This window comes from Ustilaginoidea virens, chromosome 1 (assembly GCF_000687475.1).
Source record: "Ustilaginoidea virens chromosome 1, complete sequence".
NCBI lineage: Eukaryota > Fungi > Ascomycota > Sordariomycetes > Hypocreales > Clavicipitaceae > Ustilaginoidea > Ustilaginoidea virens.
The window spans coordinates 5300618-5319209 of record NC_057316.1 but is presented as its reverse complement, the minus strand read 5'-3'; the positions used below and the strand labels follow the sequence as shown (position 1 = coordinate 5319209).

The window sequence follows — 18592 nt, the reverse complement described above, 5'->3', positions numbered from 1 at the left end:
CTTTGTATATGCCCGTCAAGGCTAAGAAAGATAAAGGCATGCTTGCAAACTGGCGTGCTGAATGGACAACACCAAGTGACACACAAGACGCACAGCAGCTAACTAACCTCCTAGCTGCCCTGGGCGCAACTCCATGTCCTGTTGCGTTGGCCCCAGCCTCCCTTTTCCCGAACCCAATAATCCGTTTCACCGCCGACCTAAACTCCGTAAAGAAGCTATTGTACAAAAACCCCTCCAGGTGTCGATGCTTGTCCGAGGGGAAAACCTACGCGTCCTTGGTCTCAGCCTCGGCTCCTCTCTCTTCCGCGACCGTGGACGTCCTGGTCAGCTGGGACGGCACCGACGGCTCTGTTCCCGTCGCTGAACCCGGCACCGCCTCGGCAAGTTGTTTCTCTGGGGCAATCCCAACGTCATGTCAGCCTTTTGCCCGTGACTCAACGACAGTTCCCAAACCCCCCCGCTGGCCTACTCACCCAGGTCTCGAATTCGGTGGCGGAGCATTTGATTTTCTCGCGTCAGCATTTGTGTCTCTGCTTGATAAAAGGCACTTTCGTCCCGGCCCCCGAGAACCCAGTCTCCGCTTTCCTGGCTCATCGACGTGGCTCGCAATCGTGGCGACGCGCCGCGGCTTGGGGTCCGAGACCTGCGATGATGCATCTCGGCGCGCGCCATTTCCATGGATCCGCGTGGAAACCCGGGGGACCGTGCAAACGACCCAGCCGCCGCGTTTGGGGGTGCAGCCGTGCCGTGAATTGCTCTGGTGGGCGTTTCCGCGACGGCACTGTCGTCTCCGTTGGAGTCGCTGCTGTTTCCTGGCCGCGTAGCTTGCAGTCGCTGCAGTTCCAGTTGCTGCTGTCGAATCATTTGCAGCAGCCGATTCTGTCCAACTGTTAGACTGCCTCTTGTTGCCGTTTTTTTTTTTTTTTTTTTTTGGCAAGGAACGGGGGGGGGGGGGGGGGGGGGGGGGGGGGCCTGGAAGCGTACCACATGTCCTTCTTGTTCGGCCTCGAGTTCCTGATGCAGTTCCCCCAGGCTGGGAGCCCTGTGATGATGCGGATCGGCCGTCAGCGGCGACCCCGACAGAGGCTGGGGGCTCGATGTGTGGTATCTGGAGCGCTCGTGTGCCATCTCCCCCGGTGCCGGAATGGACGGGTCGTTCAGCTGCAGGTTCATGAGCACAGTCGATCGTCGATGGCTAGTGGTGGCCGGCGAGGATATATTGCGCGCCAGCGAGCTGCTGGATGATCCTGGGATGGCACAAGTCAGTCAGTTCCGCCATGCACCTGTTGGACCCAAAACGGCCGAGGCGAGCCCGCGACATGGCACATACGACGGGAAGGCTCGCGCTGGAGGCCGGCGTTCATCGTGGCCGCTGCTTGGAGCGACACGGAGGATAATCGAGGGGAGCCTGTTGGTGAATCTGCCTTGGGCAGTGACGCAACATCCCCGTTGATTGCCATGATATCCGAGCAACGAAGGGGCGTGACAGCGAAAAGCCGACGAGAAAGCGTTCAGAAGCGTTCAACAGGGTCTCAATGTCTGCTCCGCGTAAAATGTCTCGGGGTTGTTTGTCGACTTTCTGTGCCTCGACGAGGTGCGAATTTCGAAAGCTGAAAGCTGTGTGAGGGTGAGGGGCAAAGTTGGCCACAGAGGGAGAGAAGGAAGGGCCCTGCCGGTGGAAGCTGTCGGGCGGGCAGGCGGGAAGGCAGGCGGGAAGGCAGGCGGGCACAGGGTTGATGGGACGGTGGGCAATAAACGATGGTTACTTGTCCTGGGTTTTTGTGTTCTGTTTTTGTTCTCTCCTTCTTTTATTCTTTCTTTCTTTCTTTCTTTCTTTCTTTTTTTTTTTCCCCGCCTTGGCCGGCAGTGTCAATGGGATATTCTATACTCCGTAGTCCGAGTCCGTACCGGTCTGGTGTTTTAGGTCTGGTGCCCGCCAATCCGTAGTTGACCCCTACGTCAGAGCAGGTCAGTGGCTGGCTGGCTCCTGCCACTGCTGCGGTTGCAGCCGACCTTGGAAGCAACATTAGTCAGCACCAAGCCGAATCTCGACTGGAGTAACAAAAGTCCGGGCGGTCACCTAATGTAACAGGTGTTGGTTGCAACTGGTACTCCGTACCTTGGGAGGTGGCCGTAGTTGTTGGTACATACTCCATACTGCCTCGCCTGCTGGCTGTTGCTCGTTGGCGCCACCCGGCTTGAATCCGCCAATGACCTCGCCCACTCACCACCGCTGGACGAAACTTGTCGCCTACAGGTCGGCTACAGGCCCCCCGTTCTGATGCGCTTCGAGCAACCACAAGCTCCAGTCGCGTCCTACAACTGTGGACAGCGGGAGTTGGGCGATTGCCCGTGATGGCGCTATTGCAGGATGCATGCAGCGAGCCAGCGGAGCGGTCGCCGACGACCAACAATCAGCCAGCATTGTTTGACGCGGGCAATTGGCTCTCGGACCGTTGCGGTGTGAGCCGTGTGTGCACTGTGCACTGTGCGCGATGGCAACATAACAAGCCCGGGACGGGGGATGGCCTGAGAGTTCGGCCCTCCGACTGGGGTGAGCAGAGCCGCTCACTATCATGAGTCGATGAGGAGTCTGCTTGACACGAAACCGCTGTCTGGTGCTTGCTTTCTGCAGGTACATAGCTATGTAGCTGAACTGCGCTGTGACGGGGACGACGACGGCCAGACGGATGACCCGCCGGAACCACCATCGCAGCTCAGGTGCCGCTAGCTGCGGTGCCCAGCGATCCTGGCCATGAAACCTTGACGGAGAGTCCCCTGGACAGCACCAAAGGGGCAGACCGGGCATGACGGCGAGTCGGGGAGTTGACTCGGGACTCGGGACTCGGGACTCGGGACTCGAGACTCGGGACTTTCCAAGGGACGGGGCGCCGGAGGCTGCATCGTAGGCTTGTGGCATGGGAGGCGCACCAATCATTGACGCCTTGTTCCCCCGCTGAAGTCGACCAGCCGTTAATGTGGTCACTGCGACAACTAACTGGACCATGCGGCAATGCGGCCATGCGGAGAGACTAGCACGCTAGTATTGTTGAGGTCAAAAGCAAGCACAAGCCACAGCAACAGCAACAGAAAGCAGGGACAAGAGACAGGGAGGGCAAAAGCAAAGGGAAAAGAAAAAAAAGAAAAGGGGGAAGGGGGGGGGGCAAGTCTTGTGAGGAGTTTGAACCTGCATGCAGCGCAATTGAGCCAAAACACATATTTGTCCAAGCCGCAGGACAAATAGACAAATGGTCTGGTCACTGCATGCAGAGGCAAGCACGGAGAACCAGTACCGCACCATCTGCAGGTACCAGCTCTCTCCTGCAATACCCCGGTAAAGCTGGTGGGTGGGGCCTGCCCCTGATGCCTGATGCCAGGCAGCAAACTATCACTTGACCCTGCTGTAGCGCAAGTGACAGGTGTGATGGATGCTGGTGCTGGTGGTGGCCCAGTTGAATTCAAGTTCAACATATTGACATATTGACATATTGACCCATAAGCTCGGTAGGCTTGGGCGGCCGGCAGGCCCAGCCTCTTCCACCGCCCACCGTAGGAGCAGAAGAGCCTGGAGGTCAAGTTTCCACGGTGGGCTCGCTGGGTTGTCGAGGGAAAGCTTGGTGCGCGTCTTCATCCATCCATCTCACATTTATCGCTCCTCAGAATCAGTCCGGTGCCTCGCTCACTTACCTACCAAGTACCTTTAGCGCACACCCACATGCATCAAAAACACTAATGCTCCCAGCCAACTTTCAAGGCTCGGTTACCAGTTTCCCCCCTCCCCTCCCCCTGCCAGTCAAGTCAGTGGGCGGGAAGGGAAGGTGGTTACCCGCTCTTCCTTGACAGCTCTGGTCAACAACAAAAGAAAAAAAAAAGAAAGAAAAAAAAAAAGGGGGGGGGGGTTTTGTCTGCAGACGAGACGACTGACCAGGCAGGCATCGTGGACAAGACCTCGACGGCAAGGTCCGTGACTCCATGGCATGGGGCAGGGACAGGGAGGGGCGGGGCATGAGCATGGTGGCTGGTTCCTGGTTCCTGGCTTCCTGGGCCGGACCCACTGCTCCTTCCCCACGGGAAGAAAAAGGCGAGCCCTGGAGGGAAAGAGCAACACATGGCTGAAATCAGTACAAGAAGGAACCGTTGGACCACGGTGCTTCCGCAGCCCGAACGTCGTGTCCTCTATCCAGCGTCTTGAGTTTGATGTCGTGCCCGTGTGCCCGTTTGGAGGACGACGCAAATCGGGCAGAAAATCCCATCTCCATCCAAGTTCCAACCCGCTGAGGAGCGCTTCCAACCGAAAATACGAATGCCCGACTTTTGACGTGCCAAGGAAGCAGCTCCGAGTCTCCGACCGCCGCCAAGTATAAGCCTTGCTCGCATATTGCTTCGTCCTGTCCTATAGTACCCACCTGACCTGCCTTGGTATAATGGCCTGACCCCCTCGTATCACCATTCTTAGGCCTATCGAGTCCTATCACGGGCCAGTCCATATTTGCCGAGGTGTGCTTGAGCTCCAATCTCGCCAGCGTTGCTCTTTCACGTCTTCTTCTCAATTGCCAGGAAGACTACTCAGCTTCTTCTTCTTCTTCCTTCTTTTTTCGCCCCCGAAGCTGCCTCCCTTTTGACCCGGATGCGCAACACACCTGAAGATAGCGATTAGAATGGGCAGATGTTTCCAGTTTGTGGTTCCTGCTTGATTCCATCCCCTTGACGGAGCCCAGGCAGCTCCGTCAAAACGCGCCAGAGTATACTCTCTGATCCCTCGTCATCTGAATGGCTTCCAAGTAGTTCGTCAGGATCACCGTTCGCGAACACAAACCGGTTTGCCAAGAGGGAGGAAAAGGCAGGCAAGGGAAAAGCGAGAGTGTGAGAGAGTCGTTGGAAGAAGAGCGTGGGAGAGACCACAGACATTGGCGAGATCCGTCCGAATCTTGCACAAGCTGACTTTTGCATTGACGGCATTTCCTTCTGTTGGCCATGACCATGACCACGACCACGACCACGGCCAAAGACTGCACGGTCCCCGAGACCCAGGGTCGTTCGAATAGTGGCCTAGGTGGACCCCGCGGCCCGCGAGCCGACTATGCGGTAGAACTGGAAAATCGCATGCTTATACGGCAAGAGAAAATACATGAGGAAAAGCTTGGTCGTCGAGATTCGAGGCTGGGATTGCGGAAAATGTTTGCCAGATCAAAAGTCGGGAAAGACGACGATGCCCTGAACCATGCGCATTTGCCAGCCAAGCCTGCTGGTTTCCCCTCGTCCAAGGCCGTGGCAGACCAACTGCGCCAGTGCCTACACGGGGAAAATCGCTCCCAGTCGTCCCTGCCAGCAAACTTTGCTTGTAAACCACTCCCCGTCGCGGTCGGACATGTCCAAGATGAACAGCTTCAGCAACATCATCATAGAGCTCCCTCAGCAAAGCCGAAAAAGGCGAGAGCAGAGCAGGCTTGGAAGGAGCCAAAGATGGACTGGTCTTTGCCACCACTCTTCAAGGCCTTCCCCCAAGCCGTCTGCCACGCCACCCTGCCAGCAACGTGCCTGTCTGCCGACGCGATTTTACGCATCAACGGGAAGAAGAATCACCTGCAAACGATGGAGCAGGTTGGCATCATGCCAACAACGCTCGAAGGCGGGGGTGAAACATTGGGAGGAGACAAGGCCAAGTTCAAAACCAGGGTTCGCCGAAACGGTACCGCCCTCGGAGAAGATCTCGAGTGGACAACCAAGACTTACATCCTGGCGACGTCGGGATATCTACTGCAATACTCTGGACAAGGTGCCTTTGATCGCCTGCCGGAGAAAATTCTCCGCTTAGGGCCATCCTCTGCCGCGTTCGCCTCCGATGCCATCCCTGGCCGTCACTGGGTCATTCACCTGTCCTCGTCAGCCATTGTGGACGATGTCCAGACATTCGATGCCCGCTCCATCTTGTCCAGGCTGTCTTTCCGCTTGGCCGAGCGTCGTACTACGGCCAACTTATTCCTGGTCTTTAGGGACGCGGAGAGCATGGAAGGGTGGCTTGCAAGTCTACGAGCTGAAATAGAAAAGCAAGGGGGCAAAGGGAAATCGCCAGAGCCTGGCAGACCGGAACATGGGGGTATCAAGGGGTCCGCGAGACAACATGCGGCTCAACGAACCCTGATCGTGCCAGATCTGTACAGATTTTCAATCCCCAGTGGAAAGACCGGCTACACGGCAGCAATGCCGCTGCAGGAGGAACCTCGATACAACGCGAGTTGCGCGAGGATGACGGGCTCTGAGACCCATTTCAGCCACTTACTGGATGATGTGTCGACGACGACGACGACCACCACCACCACCACCACCAACAGCACGATTTCTCAGGATGAACGGCAACTCGACAGTCTCAGGGATAATCGTCGTCGCTTGTCTTTTAGTTCCTCTGGGCAGGGAACGTTTCTCTCGTCAACTGATTCGTCTCCCACATTATCTCCAACGCAGGACAAATTCACAGAAGAGGCGGTCGAGCCTGATCATGACTCTGGCAGGACAGAGGAGGCCGCAGCGAGAGCGAATGCCCTCAAAATTGCAACCCGACGGGAATCGACGCAAACAGGGTATCAATTGGTCCAAGACGTGGCGTTGAGGAGCGATGTGCGGCCCGAAACAACCACTTTCACGGCCAAACAGGGCAAAAGAGCCATTTCTCCTGCTGGCGTGACGCCGACTCCCAACTTCAGCGTCCCGCACAACTGTGACCGCCGTTTTTCGTACATCAAAGGGCAGGGGACCTGCAAAGACACTGGGACGAGCCGGGGACGGCATGGCGACAGGTCTGCCAAAACGGGCCGCAGCTCCTCTGCAGTGATGCAATCATGTCATGGCGTCTCCGACGTAGCGGACCAGTCGGCGGCACGAGGGATGGCTCCATCTTGTCCGACGTCGCCCACGTTCCGCGCATCTACTAATGTCAGCAACACGGAGCAGCGATGGCAACCGACATGTTGTGATAAGTCTGCCAGGTGCGGCGGCGCCGTACCGCGAGAATCCACGCCATGGAGTGCTCAGTGGCACCGTAGTACTCGCCAACATGCGAGCAGCAACAGGGCAGGCAAGCACCAGCCGTCGTCTTCTTCAGCAGCGTCTACGGTGAGCTCATGCGGATCCCACTGCAACGCCTCCATGCTGGACGACAAGTTCTCTTTCCTTGGAAAAGTCGAACAAGGAGGCAACTGCACCTCGTTCCTAGATATGGGAGACGGGAATGACGATGACGACGAGTCAGCAGCAGAAGAATTGTCACTGGCCCATGATGGAGCAAGAGAGGGATTCATACCAAGTGGAAGATCATGGCCTCGATATCACGCCCCCGACTCGACCGTGTCCTGTGACGATTCCAATCGTTGGTCGGCTGCGGTCGCAGCATCACCAAGGAATGGCGGACGTCGCAACGACGGCAAAGCACCAAGTTGCTGGGTCGGGGATTGTCGAAGCATGGCTAGTCGAAGCATGGCTAAAATAGCCGCCATCAGCGGACCTCCGCCAGCCCCTCCGCCGACCCGGGCTTTACCGCCGATTCCACAGCGAGTGTGAGCCAGTCGCATGATGACTGAGAAATCCGATGTATCGTGTCTGTCACCAAACTTACCATCCATGTCACTGCTCCCGACGGCGCATGCCGGGTTCTCTTTTGTCCTCGAGGATGAGATTTTGGAGGCCACTTGTAGGCCGCCGGCTCAGCTGGCTTTTTTCTTCTTCTTCTTCTTCTTCTTCTTTTTTTGTTCCATTTTTTTCCCTTTTGCCGGGCTGCAACGATGTATTCTCCGGGGAGCACCAGGGTGAGCGGTCTTGTGCGCAACCACGCATTCTCTCTGTTTAATTACCTGGTCGACCACTACATGTGACGGCCGGAGTGTCGGTCTGCATATGCTCTTATTTTTCTCTTGTCTCTCGACTGAAGTAGGGAAGGTCATGTGGAGAGTATAGCAGCTGCTTGTCTTGAGCACGGTTGGCTGGGGGTCTTGTCAGGATTGCAGGTACGGGGTACTATTTCACGAGGCAAACGACGAAGCACGACGACCATGTAAAGAAGAAGCAGGATAGGGGGCAGCTGAGTATGCAGCTGAGTATGCAGCTGAGTATGCAGCTGAGTATGCAGCTGAGTATGCAGCTGAGTATGCAGCTGAGTAGGCAGCTGAGTATGCAGCAAAAGCCTTGGTCCAGCTCTATGCTGGGGCAGTGTAAAATGAGGAGATGGCATGACGGAGGCGACTGTTGAAGTGACCAAAGGGTGACTGATGCCTTTTCTTTTGTTGTTCCATGGCCCTGCAGCTCCCTCATGAAACGAGGAGAAGTAGATGAAGAGCATAAAAAACAGCGATGGGGACCATCGTCCATCGTCCATCGTCCATAGTCTATGATCTGTTACCCATCATCCACCAAGACCAAAAAAAAATAGTTGCGGCCAGTGTGACTCGAACACACGACCTTCAGATAGGCATCCGCACGATTGAAGTTGCACTTCAGTCTGACGATCTCCCAGCTAATCTATGGCCGCGACTGCCGTTACCCGCCCCGACGGCGTAAACGAACCCAAGTCCAGCCAGCAAGCCTGGTGCGGCCGACGGTGAAACGACGCGCAGGTTCCGTCCAGGTCCGTCCGGTGGAAGTGTATCGAGAACCTGGGAGACGTGCAGTGAGTGGTAAAGGCAGTAGAAGTACTCCGTACTGGTAGGGGTTTCGGGCCGGTCGGATCCACAGCGCGTCTTGTCTGTCAATCAATCATGTCGCGGGGGGGGGGGGGGGGCCGGCGGTGGTGTGGCGGTTGGGGCGGTGATGATGAGTGTGTTTGGTGTTGATGCGCGTCTTTTGATGGCATACGGAGTACCGAGTACCGAGTGCACGTCTGAGATTACACGTCTTTGCAAGTTACGTTGCGCGTGTCCATGAATGATGCACGCCTTTGTATATACAGTACACGTCTTTACAAGTCACACGTCTCCTTGCACTATACCCATCCTTGAAATCCATACCATGAGCTGGCTGTCCAGGCAGTTGTAGACTAGGCTAGCGTCGTCGACATGCTCGCCTTTCGTGAAATTTTCTGCTCCCAAGATCCCCCCACACGCCGGTCCCGCCCCCGGCCGGGGGGTTATGCACAAAAGCCAAACATTGTCCAAGTCGGTCGGTCCTTGCCTCTTCAACTTGCGCCGCTGGAAAAGCAGATGCCCTTTTATTTTGCCCCTGCTCCGTGACATGCTTCGCCGAGCATGGCCGTCGTTTTGCGTCCATCCCCAAGCGCATGCATGCCTCTTTTCAATGCACGTTGCTGCCCGCGCCGCTTCCGTTCATGTTGCTGCCGCCTTGCTGGCCTCCAAAGAAGAAGGTGCCGAAAGGGTTCATCTGCTGGCCCTCCCCGTACTCGCCGTGCATGCCGTCCCAGTTCATGCCGAGCCTCAGGTCCAGATTAGCTTGGTCGACGCTGCCGACCTCCTCGCCGCCCGGAACGCCTCCCAGGTTGCGAAGGAACTCCATGGTGTGGGCGTTGGCGTCGGGATAGCTCATGGATCCCTGCAGGCCGAACGGCGGGCTGGGAAAGGATGCCCCCGAGCCGCCTTGCGGCGGCAGGTTGCTTCGTGCCGTGGGAGGAGGGGACGGCATCAGCGACGGGTCGATGGAACCTGCCTCGTCCTTTCTTCCCATCCCGTCAACATGGACGGGGCTTATGGGCAAGGGGCTGATGGAAACGGGACTGGGGCCGCTGCTGGTGCTTGACATGAACGGGTCCGTGTCAAAGGCCTCGACTTTGCCGACCGGAGGAGGCGTGTGGTGTCCGGCGCCCATGTCCCCCGCGGCCGACATGCCAGGCGATGACAAGCTGTCGGATAAGGAGAGGTCAAACTGGAACGGCGAGTGCTGCTCAGACTGATGGTGGCGATGGCTGGTGGGAGCCTTCATGGACGATCCGGCCGGAGACGTTGCCCACGGCGTCGTCTCTCTCCTCTGCCGCCGCGGCTGCTGCAAATGCACCCCGAATCCACCGCTCGCGCTGGCCATTTTGATCGTCGCTTTGGCTGTTCGGTCAAAGGCGTCGCGGCACGTCTCGGCCGGTGGGCATTTGTCAATCATGTCCGAAAAGACGGATTTCGCCGCCAAGACGGTAAAGTCGACTTCGTCCAACGTCTGTCCCTTCTTGCGTTAGAAAAAGGGGGGAACCGGGGGGGGGGGGGACTCACCAAACGGCTTCGTACCAGTGGCGAATGCCAGATTGCGTACAGGTACGAAATGCCAGCCATAAACAGATGGTGCGTTGATAGGTACGTGTAGCTCACGAGGCCGCTCAGGTGGAGCTGTCGGTAGATTCGGAGAATCTTCTGCCCAGCTTCCGCCACCTTGAGATAGATTCGATCATCGTCTTCTCCCAGCTCGGCGGTAAAGGCCGAGGGGCTGTTCACCTCATCGGATGTGTTGTACTCCCCTTCAAACACGGCCGGCACGCTTAGGCTCTGCCTGTACAAAAGTATGATGGCCTGCCAATAGTTGAGCTCCAGGAACTCGGTCGAGAAGGCGACGCCAGTCTCCTGCTTGGTCGGCGCAGAAGTCTTCCAGTGGTACAGCCTGCGGTCAATGTCTATGCGCCAGGACCGGAACGAGTCGAACTGGACGAGGAAAAGGCACGACAGATGCGAGCGCGTTCCGGGATGCTTCCTGCCCTGGATTCCGCTGGCTGCCCGTGCGAGTTGCGCTTGATGGTACTGGAGAACCTGCATGATTTCCGACTGCAGCAGCCGCAGGCGGAAATAGTGGTGCGCCACGTGCTTGGAGCTCGGGTGATCCTCGCCATTCGGAGGCTCTCGAAATCCGTTGCGGGTAATCAGCTCGTCGTCGAGAAGCGAGGGAAACTCGGTTGTGATGACCCCGTCGCACACGCCAAAGGGTCTACCGACGCATGTGCTCACGAGCCGATCAAACGTATATGTGCACCACCATAATCGTCGCCTCAGGTCCCGAATCCAGACCCGTCGGCCGCGGTCTTGGGCGTTTCCCTCTCGGATTCCCGCTGCTCGAGCGGCATCAGGATCCACGCCTGGCTCGGCGGGAACGGCTTCCATATCGGCTGTGTCTTCATGATGCAACCCCAGATCAACGGCCAGACGAACGGCGACGCCGGTAATGTACCTGTTTTGGCCAAGAGACCCCCAAGTCAGTCGGACAGTACAAGAAACAAAAAAAAAAAAAAAAAAAAAGGTAAATAGTAAAAGGGCCAGAAACCCCACCGCGGAGCCCAGCGGCTTTCCTCCCTTCCTTTCTCTTCCCCCGAGGACTGGAGAGCTTACCACAACCCTGGGGGGACAGGCCGTAAAAGGGCAAAGTTGGCTAGCAGCAAGACTGCTTGAAGAACCTCCAGGTAACCGCCGCTGGTGCTCAGGCATTCCTCTAGATGCACAATGGCGCTGGCGTGGTACTCCTCGGGTTGGTGAACGTTCTTGGGCTGACCCAGACCCATCTTTGCATTATCTGCAGGCGAGGCCTTGACCGGCTCACCCAGAATGACTCCGGAACCAATGGCAAAGACCATGTTCATCATGTAGAGCTCACGAGCAGCCAAGACCTCGGGGACGTTTTGGTACGCCTTGTCGAAAGTCTGCATGAATTCCACGCGGTGGAGGATAGGTATTTGCGGGTTCGCATGCTCAAAGTATAGCGTGGCCAGACGCATGCCCTCTTCCCTTTCGGGAAAGGGGGCGGGTTGAATGGTTGGCCTCGTGTGCAGCCCAAAGAAGGAATCTCTCATGGACGTACTGGTGCTCGGTCTCTGTCCGGGCGGGCGATCGGCAGCACCCGTTTGCTCCGATACCGAGTACTGAACCGCGGCAAAGACGACCCGGGCAAAGGAAACGCCAGAAGCCGAGGCCAAGGACCTGGACTTGAGGGGACTGATGATGTTGGCCAGGGCCGGGTTCTGCGGAGCTTTCTTGGCGTTGAGGGCGTCGAGCGCCTGGTGTTGCCGCAAATCGGCAAGGTTGCTTGCTTCAGGCCGGGGCGAGTACACGTTGTCCTCGGCGGACGGGGTGCTGCTGGCGGCATCGGTAAAGGGTCGCGAGCACAAGTCGAGATTCTCTGCCGGTGGGAATGGAATGTCGTTGGCCACGAGGAGCTTCTCAAGGTGGTCGATGCGCGTTTCCAGGTAAAACACATAGCTGAAGAGTGGTGTGATGGTCAGCGGCGGGAGGAATGCGCCCCGAGACTTTCGGCACCGGACAAGAAAAGGAAGGGCCCCTTGCTCACCTTCTCGGAATCTCCCTCTTTGTGATGGGATCATAGCCAACGCAGGCCACGCCGACTTTGACACAGCTTGCGCAGCTGGGGAGTTTCTGGTCGCAACGATTCTTACGCAAGCGGCAGCGGTTGCAGGCACTTACGTTGCGAAAGTTGCTGCTGTTCTGGCTGGCCTTGCTGGAAGCGTGTCCATTTGCACCTACTGAAGGGCTGGCCGGTGACGCGACGAGCTGGTCGATCAGGATTGCATGGCTGTTGCGGTCCGATGCGCCGTCGTACGAGGATTGTCGCTGCCGTTTGATTCCTTGCAGGTGGCTTGAAAACTGAGGACCATGCGTTTGCATTGCTACAAGGCCCTCTGCGAAATGTATGGTCTGGAGCCGAGTTGACCGGAAGTTAGCGGTCAGGTCGAGAGACGAGTCCAAGACGCAGCGGACTTGGCTTGGGTTTGAGACGGATTCAATGGCTTTCGGAGCAGCGGTACGGCGTCGGCTGGAACAGGTTACCTCGAGCATATCAAGGCTGCAGTGCAGGTCTGGGGGCGTTTTGCGGGGAGCCAAGATGCAATCTGAATCCGGCAGGTATCGGTGATGAAGATGCCAGGATGCCGGGATGCCGGGATGCCAGGATGCCGGGATGCCAGGAAGTCAGGATTCCAGGAAGTCAGGAACCAGGAAGTCAGGATGCCAGGAAGTCAGGAGCCAGGAGGATCGGTTCGCACGTCGCAAGGCAGCTGGGCCAGTAGTTTCAGGCGCACCACGAGGTGCGGGAGAATCGACGCTCTGGCGGTGCAAGCGGAGTAGAATTTTTACGAGCGCCCGACTCTTGCTGTCCGTCCGTCCTGGTTGGTTATCTGACGATGCCGTGCGGTGGCGGGGAATCGGAGGCCAGGGTCCATAATATGGTCTAGGCTGGAATACAGGCGGGCCGGGGCAGCAGAAGAATATAAAATGATCAAAAATAAGAAAGAAAAAGGATAATCAAAAAAAAACCGAACAGAAGGAAGAAGCGAGAGCCCAGAGACGGCCCAGCGCTGCGTTGCCAGTATGAAGGCGTCTGGTCTGTCAGTCTGTCAGTCTGTCAATCTTCTATCTGTCTGTCTGTCCGTCTGACTGGCTGGTGAGATGGATGTGGATTAGCGGGGAAGGAGCAGGTGCGCCGCTAGCAAGAAGAGGAAAGCGGGGCGGCTCCGTCGTGGCTGTGGCTGGGTGGGGGGGGAGGGGGGGGGGGGGGAGAAAAAAACGACGAACAAGGACTGCGTTTTAGTTGCGCACGTACGTATGTAGTAACTCGGATGTAGCTCTCGCAGACCACCCCCGGGAAGCCCGCCCGGTTTGCCCGCGGCCATCAACCGATCAAACCGAGTGAGTCTCCGGACTATTATGAGTTGACAACGGACGTCTCGAGCCCGCAGCTGCGTCGGCGATTCGCACCCTTGCAACTCGGTGCGGAAGAGCTTTTTCTTCGTCGTTGCGCGACTTGCGACCGCCGGGTTACCCGTGCCCTCGGCGGGGCCCATCTAAGGTACCTAAGGTAGGTGCCTGCCCCGGAAACTTGCGGCTCTCGAGCCGTTGCCACCGGAATATACACGTCTGGTCCGGAACCATACATGTCTGGTACTTTCCCGCGCACTTGGGTGCGGCCAACCAGGTACCCAAGGGTGCCTCAGGCGTTTGAAACATTGACGGCTTCTCACCCAAGTGGCTGAAACCGACTTGCCCAGCCACTGTGGAGCTGCCACCACCTGTCCGTGGCTAAGTGGCAAGGCTAATAAGTGGCGGGGATGATAGCGGCCAATTCGTCGATCTTCCGGAAACCCCCGACCAGCAGCGTAATCGGGTAATCGCACCTGCCGGCTTTAGCAAGACTTCGTTCACGTCCTGATGCCTACGTAGTACCGACTGCACTAACATCTGCGTCAACGCGTCAACTGACTCTTGACGCTCTTTGTCATGAATAAAAATAATAATAATAATAATAATAATAGTAAAAAAAAAGCCACGTGATTCCTTCATCTCGAGGCTTTAAAACGATACAGGAGAAGAAAAACAAAAAAAGTTGTCGTCAAATTCAAACTCCCCCAGAATGTCCGTTTCGGCCACCCGTGAATTGCATCCATGTACGGCCGGCCGTCTATACCAAAATCTAAGCCCCGGATTTTCAACATCCACCAACAAAGCCGGATCCCAACTAGAACCCCCGTTCTGCGCAGACGCCCGTGGCCCACGTCCGTTTTCTTTGTTTCGCTTCAAAGATGTCGCCATCTCTCGCTATATATGCGCGAACCTTCAGTCTGTAAAATATGCCGATAATGATGCCAAGACGTCAAACACCGCAGCCGCCAAAGTGAATAATGATGAACCGTGAAATAGGAGGAGAAATGAAAAGAATCCGAAAAAGGGCAGTAAGGCGAACCAAAGCGTGAGTGCATTGTTGCGCACCCCTTGAGCTATCGTCGTTCCATCTGCCAGGCTCATACAGCTTATAAACCCACCAAGGATTGCCTCCTTAACGTCATGCGACATGTTAAATAGCGCCCATAAAACGCCGGACTACATAAGTTGTCAAAGGGGGTGGGGGGGAGGAAAAGAAGAACAGGTGGAAAATGCCAAGTAAAAAAAAACTTGACGAGAGAAATAAAAAAAAAAGAGAAAGAAAAACTCAGGGGGTATAAGTTCAATCGGCTGGCAACTGGATCCAGCGAAAAGTGTTCATGATTTCAAGGCGAAAACAAATTTTCATACTTTCTTCATCATTGTGAGGGGATGTGCAGCCGGAGAGGCCGCCCGTGGCCAATGCCTTGTCACACGGCTTCAGTGAATCGTATCAAGTCGTTAGACTGAACTCTCATGCTCGTAATCATCGAGCAGGCGCTCCTCCAGAAGGGAATCTTCCTCTGCCGAGTCTGGAACCTGCTGCGCGCTTTCGGAAACCTGAGAGCTGAGATACGCGCCAATGATGGTGACAAATCCGCTGAACCACCAAGCCAATCCCGAATAGCCCGTCTGCAGGCCTAGAGAGTACAAAAGCCCAGAGACGGTAGGGCCCAACGCTCTGCACAGGCTGGCGGTGGAGGCGGCGATCCCGTTGATGGTGCCGAGGACTTCCTTTGTCGGCGCCGAGTTGGCCAGCAAGATTGCGTTGCTCGGGTAAGCCATGGTCGCATATGTGCACTTCCACACCACCAAAACATAGATGGCCGGCATTCTCATGTCCGCTGGCAGCAGAGCAAGATAGGGCGTGACCAGGTACAGTGCAAAGTACGAAAACGCAAGGAGACGGAAAAGCCGAAGGGACCCGAGACGTCTCGTGACTGGGGCCACAATCATGTAGTTGGACAAGAGTGAATAGAGCCCTTGTACGGACATGATGGCGCCGATTGTCTTGGTATCCAGTCCGAAACCGCCGACAAACTTGAAGGGAAGCTCGACCTTGGAGCCGGTCGGAGGGCCCTCGGTGCTGAGAAAGACTGGGAACAGTTGATCAAAGGTCATGGTGTGGCTACCTCGAGCTTGTTAGCCGACTCGGCAAGGAGCTGGACAAGGGGGGGGGGGGAGTGGTGGGAGTGAGAGGGGGAGGGCAAAGGGCTGGCTAAACTGACAATGCAAGAATGCCATACGACATGATGTTCATAACCACAGGCTTGGTGAAGACCACATTCCTTTGCCGTCCCAAACCGCTTCCTCCATTCATTGATGCTGGCGTGGATGTGGAAACGGCTCGTGGAGCCAGCTTTGGTGAGTTCTCGCGACTCTGATACGCGGGAAGAGGCTCGTCTGCTTCCGTTGGTCCAAGACGACCGGCCGTGTTGTATCCGGTCAAGCTGTTGTTAGCCAAGAGACTCTCCTTCTCGATAGTTCGTCTCAGGCCATGGCAGATGGACATGTTCTGCACCAACTTCACAAGACGGTCTCCCAGTTCCCGACCCCTGTCCTTTTGCTGCTTCTTGGAGGCGTGAGTCTCCTCCAGAAACAAGAGTCCGACAACAACGCCAAAGAAAACTGTGGCAGCGCTGAACAGGTTCGGCAGTAGATAAGGATAACGGTCCCAGATAGTTCCTGGACGGAACAGATTTGGGTAGCTGATGCACGGTCGGGCCAATGCTCCGCCAATCATGGGGCCGATAATCGAACTGGCCACAGGTCAGTGAGGCTTCCGAGAAGCAGTGCTAGACACGACGAGTCTTTGGGTCGTGCTTACCCGATACACCATACCATGGGCATAATAGTGTAGGCACGGGCTTCATCATTGGTCAGCGTTGAAACCGGGAATCTAGGCGTTTCTTCGGGTCTGGTAACACTTACGCTGCTGTTCCTTGACGGTCACCAGCTCAGCCACAGTGGTTTGCAATACACCGATATTCCTGAGACGGGACGGGTTAGAGAGATAGCGGCCAAGTGACTGACGAGCTCGGCAAGTGGCGATGACGACGACGACGATGACGATGACGATGATGATGATGATGATTATGATGAAGGGGAAATGTGTGCTTGCTGACTTGAGTCAGAAGAGGTGCTTTGCATACCCGTTCAATAGGCCACCCAGGGCCCGGGCGAACAAGGCCACGGGCAGGTTGGGAGCAAAGCCAAAGACCAAGACGCTGAGAGCGGTTCCCAAGAGACCGGACAGGAGAACGGGCTTGCGGCCGATCTTGTCACTCAACCTTCCCCACATGACGCCGGTCGCAAACTCGGCCAAGGTGAAAGCGGACGTAACCATGCCAGCGTAGACGGATATCTTGCTAGAGTCGGTTGTGATGTCGAAATCCTGAATCATGTAGTAAATGTACGGGAAGATGGACATGAAGGCAATTGGTTCACATATTCTGCAGCACGCTTTCATCGTGGGTTAGCCGATGCATGCTTGGACGGGAGGGTTGCATGAGGTTGGTTAGTTTTCATACCCAAAACAAACATCTGCCTGGTAGGAAACGGCGGCGGCGGCGCCCGCGCGCCGTCTTTGCCGCCTCCGGCTGGCACAGCAGGAGAATATTTCCTCATGGTGGCCCAGGAATTCGCCCTTTTGGTTTGCTTCGATAAGGTATGTTTCACTCGCGACTGTGGCAAGTCAATATCGCAGCGGGAAGCACCGTGTCAGAATCCACGTCGTTTGTGCTCCTGTGACACGAGGCAGTCGTGGTGGATTTGTTGTGCAATTGAAGGATTCGAGGTTGACGGGACCGAGGATTGTCATTGACCAGAGTGAGGTGCCGCCGGCTGGATTATATAGAAATTTAAGGGGCACCTTGCACCGCAATTGCTGACGTTGCCTCGGATATTACGTGAGTGAGCTGTGCGTATGTGTGCGTGTAAGTGCAAGTGTTGTGGTGAGTGTTGCGAGAGTTGTTGTAAGTGAGGCTGGCTAGCAGAGAAGGCTGCAGTGCAGGGTGGAAGCGAAAGAGGCGATCTCGTTTTCCCCCAACCGGATAAAGCTGCGTGATGATGGCAGGAACCAAGTCCCGACGAAGTGCAATGGAACCTGATTTGTTCTTGTTTCTTCTTTCTTTCTTTCTTCTTCTTCCTCTTCTTCTTCTTCTCCTCCTCGGTTGAGTAGTGAGAGGAAAGGGTGAGTGAATGATTAGGAAAAAAAGAGAGGGAGTGGATACACATATAGGAACAGCCCAAGCCAAACCTTTTTTCCCGATACATATAATAGTGCTTCCACGCTTGACGAGGAAAAGAAACAACAGATGGAGCAAGCGCCCCGCCCTCTTCTCGGACATTAAGCGAGTATTGAGGTCCGTCTCGGTACCCCATCAGGTTGGGCCAAGTTTCGGCAGCGGACATCAGAGGTGAGATGGACGGGCGGGTGGCAACTTGCAAAGGCCAGGCGAGCAGCGCAGCAAACTCTGCGAGGATCTGATCTCACCTATACGACCGACCGACCGACCGACCACGGTCCATCCCAGGCCGGCCAACAGCAAGGAGAACAAGGCAATGGCGGCGAGATGCCTCTGGCCAATCCCGCGCCAGGGGTACAGCATTTGGGGCCGTGCATTTTGGGGGGGGGGGGGGGGGGGGGGGAGGGGGAGTGTCAAGGTCTCCTTTTGATATTTTTTTCCTTTTTTTTCTCCCTCTTTTTTTCAGTTTCTTTCAGTTTTTTTTTTTTTTTTTTTTTTTTTTTTTTTTTTTTTTTTTTTTTTTAAGCTCCCCATTCATCGTGCCTAGACGACTAGCCTTGCGCGGGCCAGGGGAGGAGGGGGGGTGTGTGTGTTGTTGTGTGTGTTGTTGTGCGTGTTGTTGTGCGTGTTGTTGTGTGTGTGTGTGTCGATTTCGCCCAACTGCTGGGCGGCTCCATTGGCAAGGCCGAGCCGAGCCAAGCAAAGAAGGGGGGCAGGACGAAGTATCTTGCA

At 56.1% G+C, this 18592-nt stretch overlaps 5 protein-coding genes across 5 annotated transcripts; 1 reads left to right on the top strand and 4 right to left on the bottom strand.

Annotated features, from left to right (window-relative positions):
* Positions 1–265: 265 nt before the first annotated feature.
* On the bottom strand, positions 266–1460 carry UV8b_01219 (uncharacterized protein; the record flags this gene model as incomplete). The annotated part of the gene is made up of 4 exons (XM_043138717.1): positions 266–393; positions 474–879; positions 985–1247; positions 1331–1460. 4 exons carry the CDS (start codon positions 1458–1460, stop codon positions 266–268), a joined length of 927 nt encoding a protein of 308 aa, XP_042994651.1.
* A 791-nt stretch (positions 1461–2251) lies between these two features.
* Positions 2252–3007, bottom strand: UV8b_01218 (uncharacterized protein; the record flags this gene model as incomplete). The annotated part of the gene is made up of 1 exon (XM_043138716.1): positions 2252–3007. The coding sequence occupies one exon, from the start codon at positions 3005–3007 to the stop codon at positions 2252–2254; it is 756 nt and encodes a 251-aa protein (XP_042994650.1).
* Positions 3008–4974: 1967 nt separating this feature from the next.
* Positions 4975–7554, top strand: UV8b_01217 (uncharacterized protein; the record flags this gene model as incomplete). The annotated part of the gene is made up of 1 exon (XM_043138715.1): positions 4975–7554. One exon carries the CDS (start codon positions 4975–4977, stop codon positions 7552–7554), a length of 2580 nt encoding a protein of 859 aa, XP_042994649.1.
* Positions 7555–9276: 1722 nt separating this feature from the next.
* Positions 9277–12584, bottom strand: UV8b_01216 (uncharacterized protein; the record flags this gene model as incomplete). The annotated part of the gene is made up of 4 exons (XM_043138714.1): positions 9277–10143; positions 10197–11139; positions 11298–12161; positions 12250–12584. 4 exons carry the CDS (start codon positions 12582–12584, stop codon positions 9277–9279), a joined length of 3009 nt encoding a protein of 1002 aa, XP_042994648.1.
* Positions 12585–15074: 2490 nt separating this feature from the next.
* UV8b_01215 (uncharacterized protein) lies at positions 15075–17240 on the bottom strand (the record flags this gene model as incomplete). Its single annotated transcript, XM_043138713.1, has 6 exons — positions 15075–15741; positions 15842–16372; positions 16441–16480; positions 16545–16603; positions 16766–17075; positions 17144–17240. The coding sequence occupies 6 exons, from the start codon at positions 17238–17240 to the stop codon at positions 15075–15077; spliced, it is 1704 nt and encodes a 567-aa protein (XP_042994647.1).
* Between the last annotated feature and the right edge of the window lie 1352 nt (positions 17241–18592).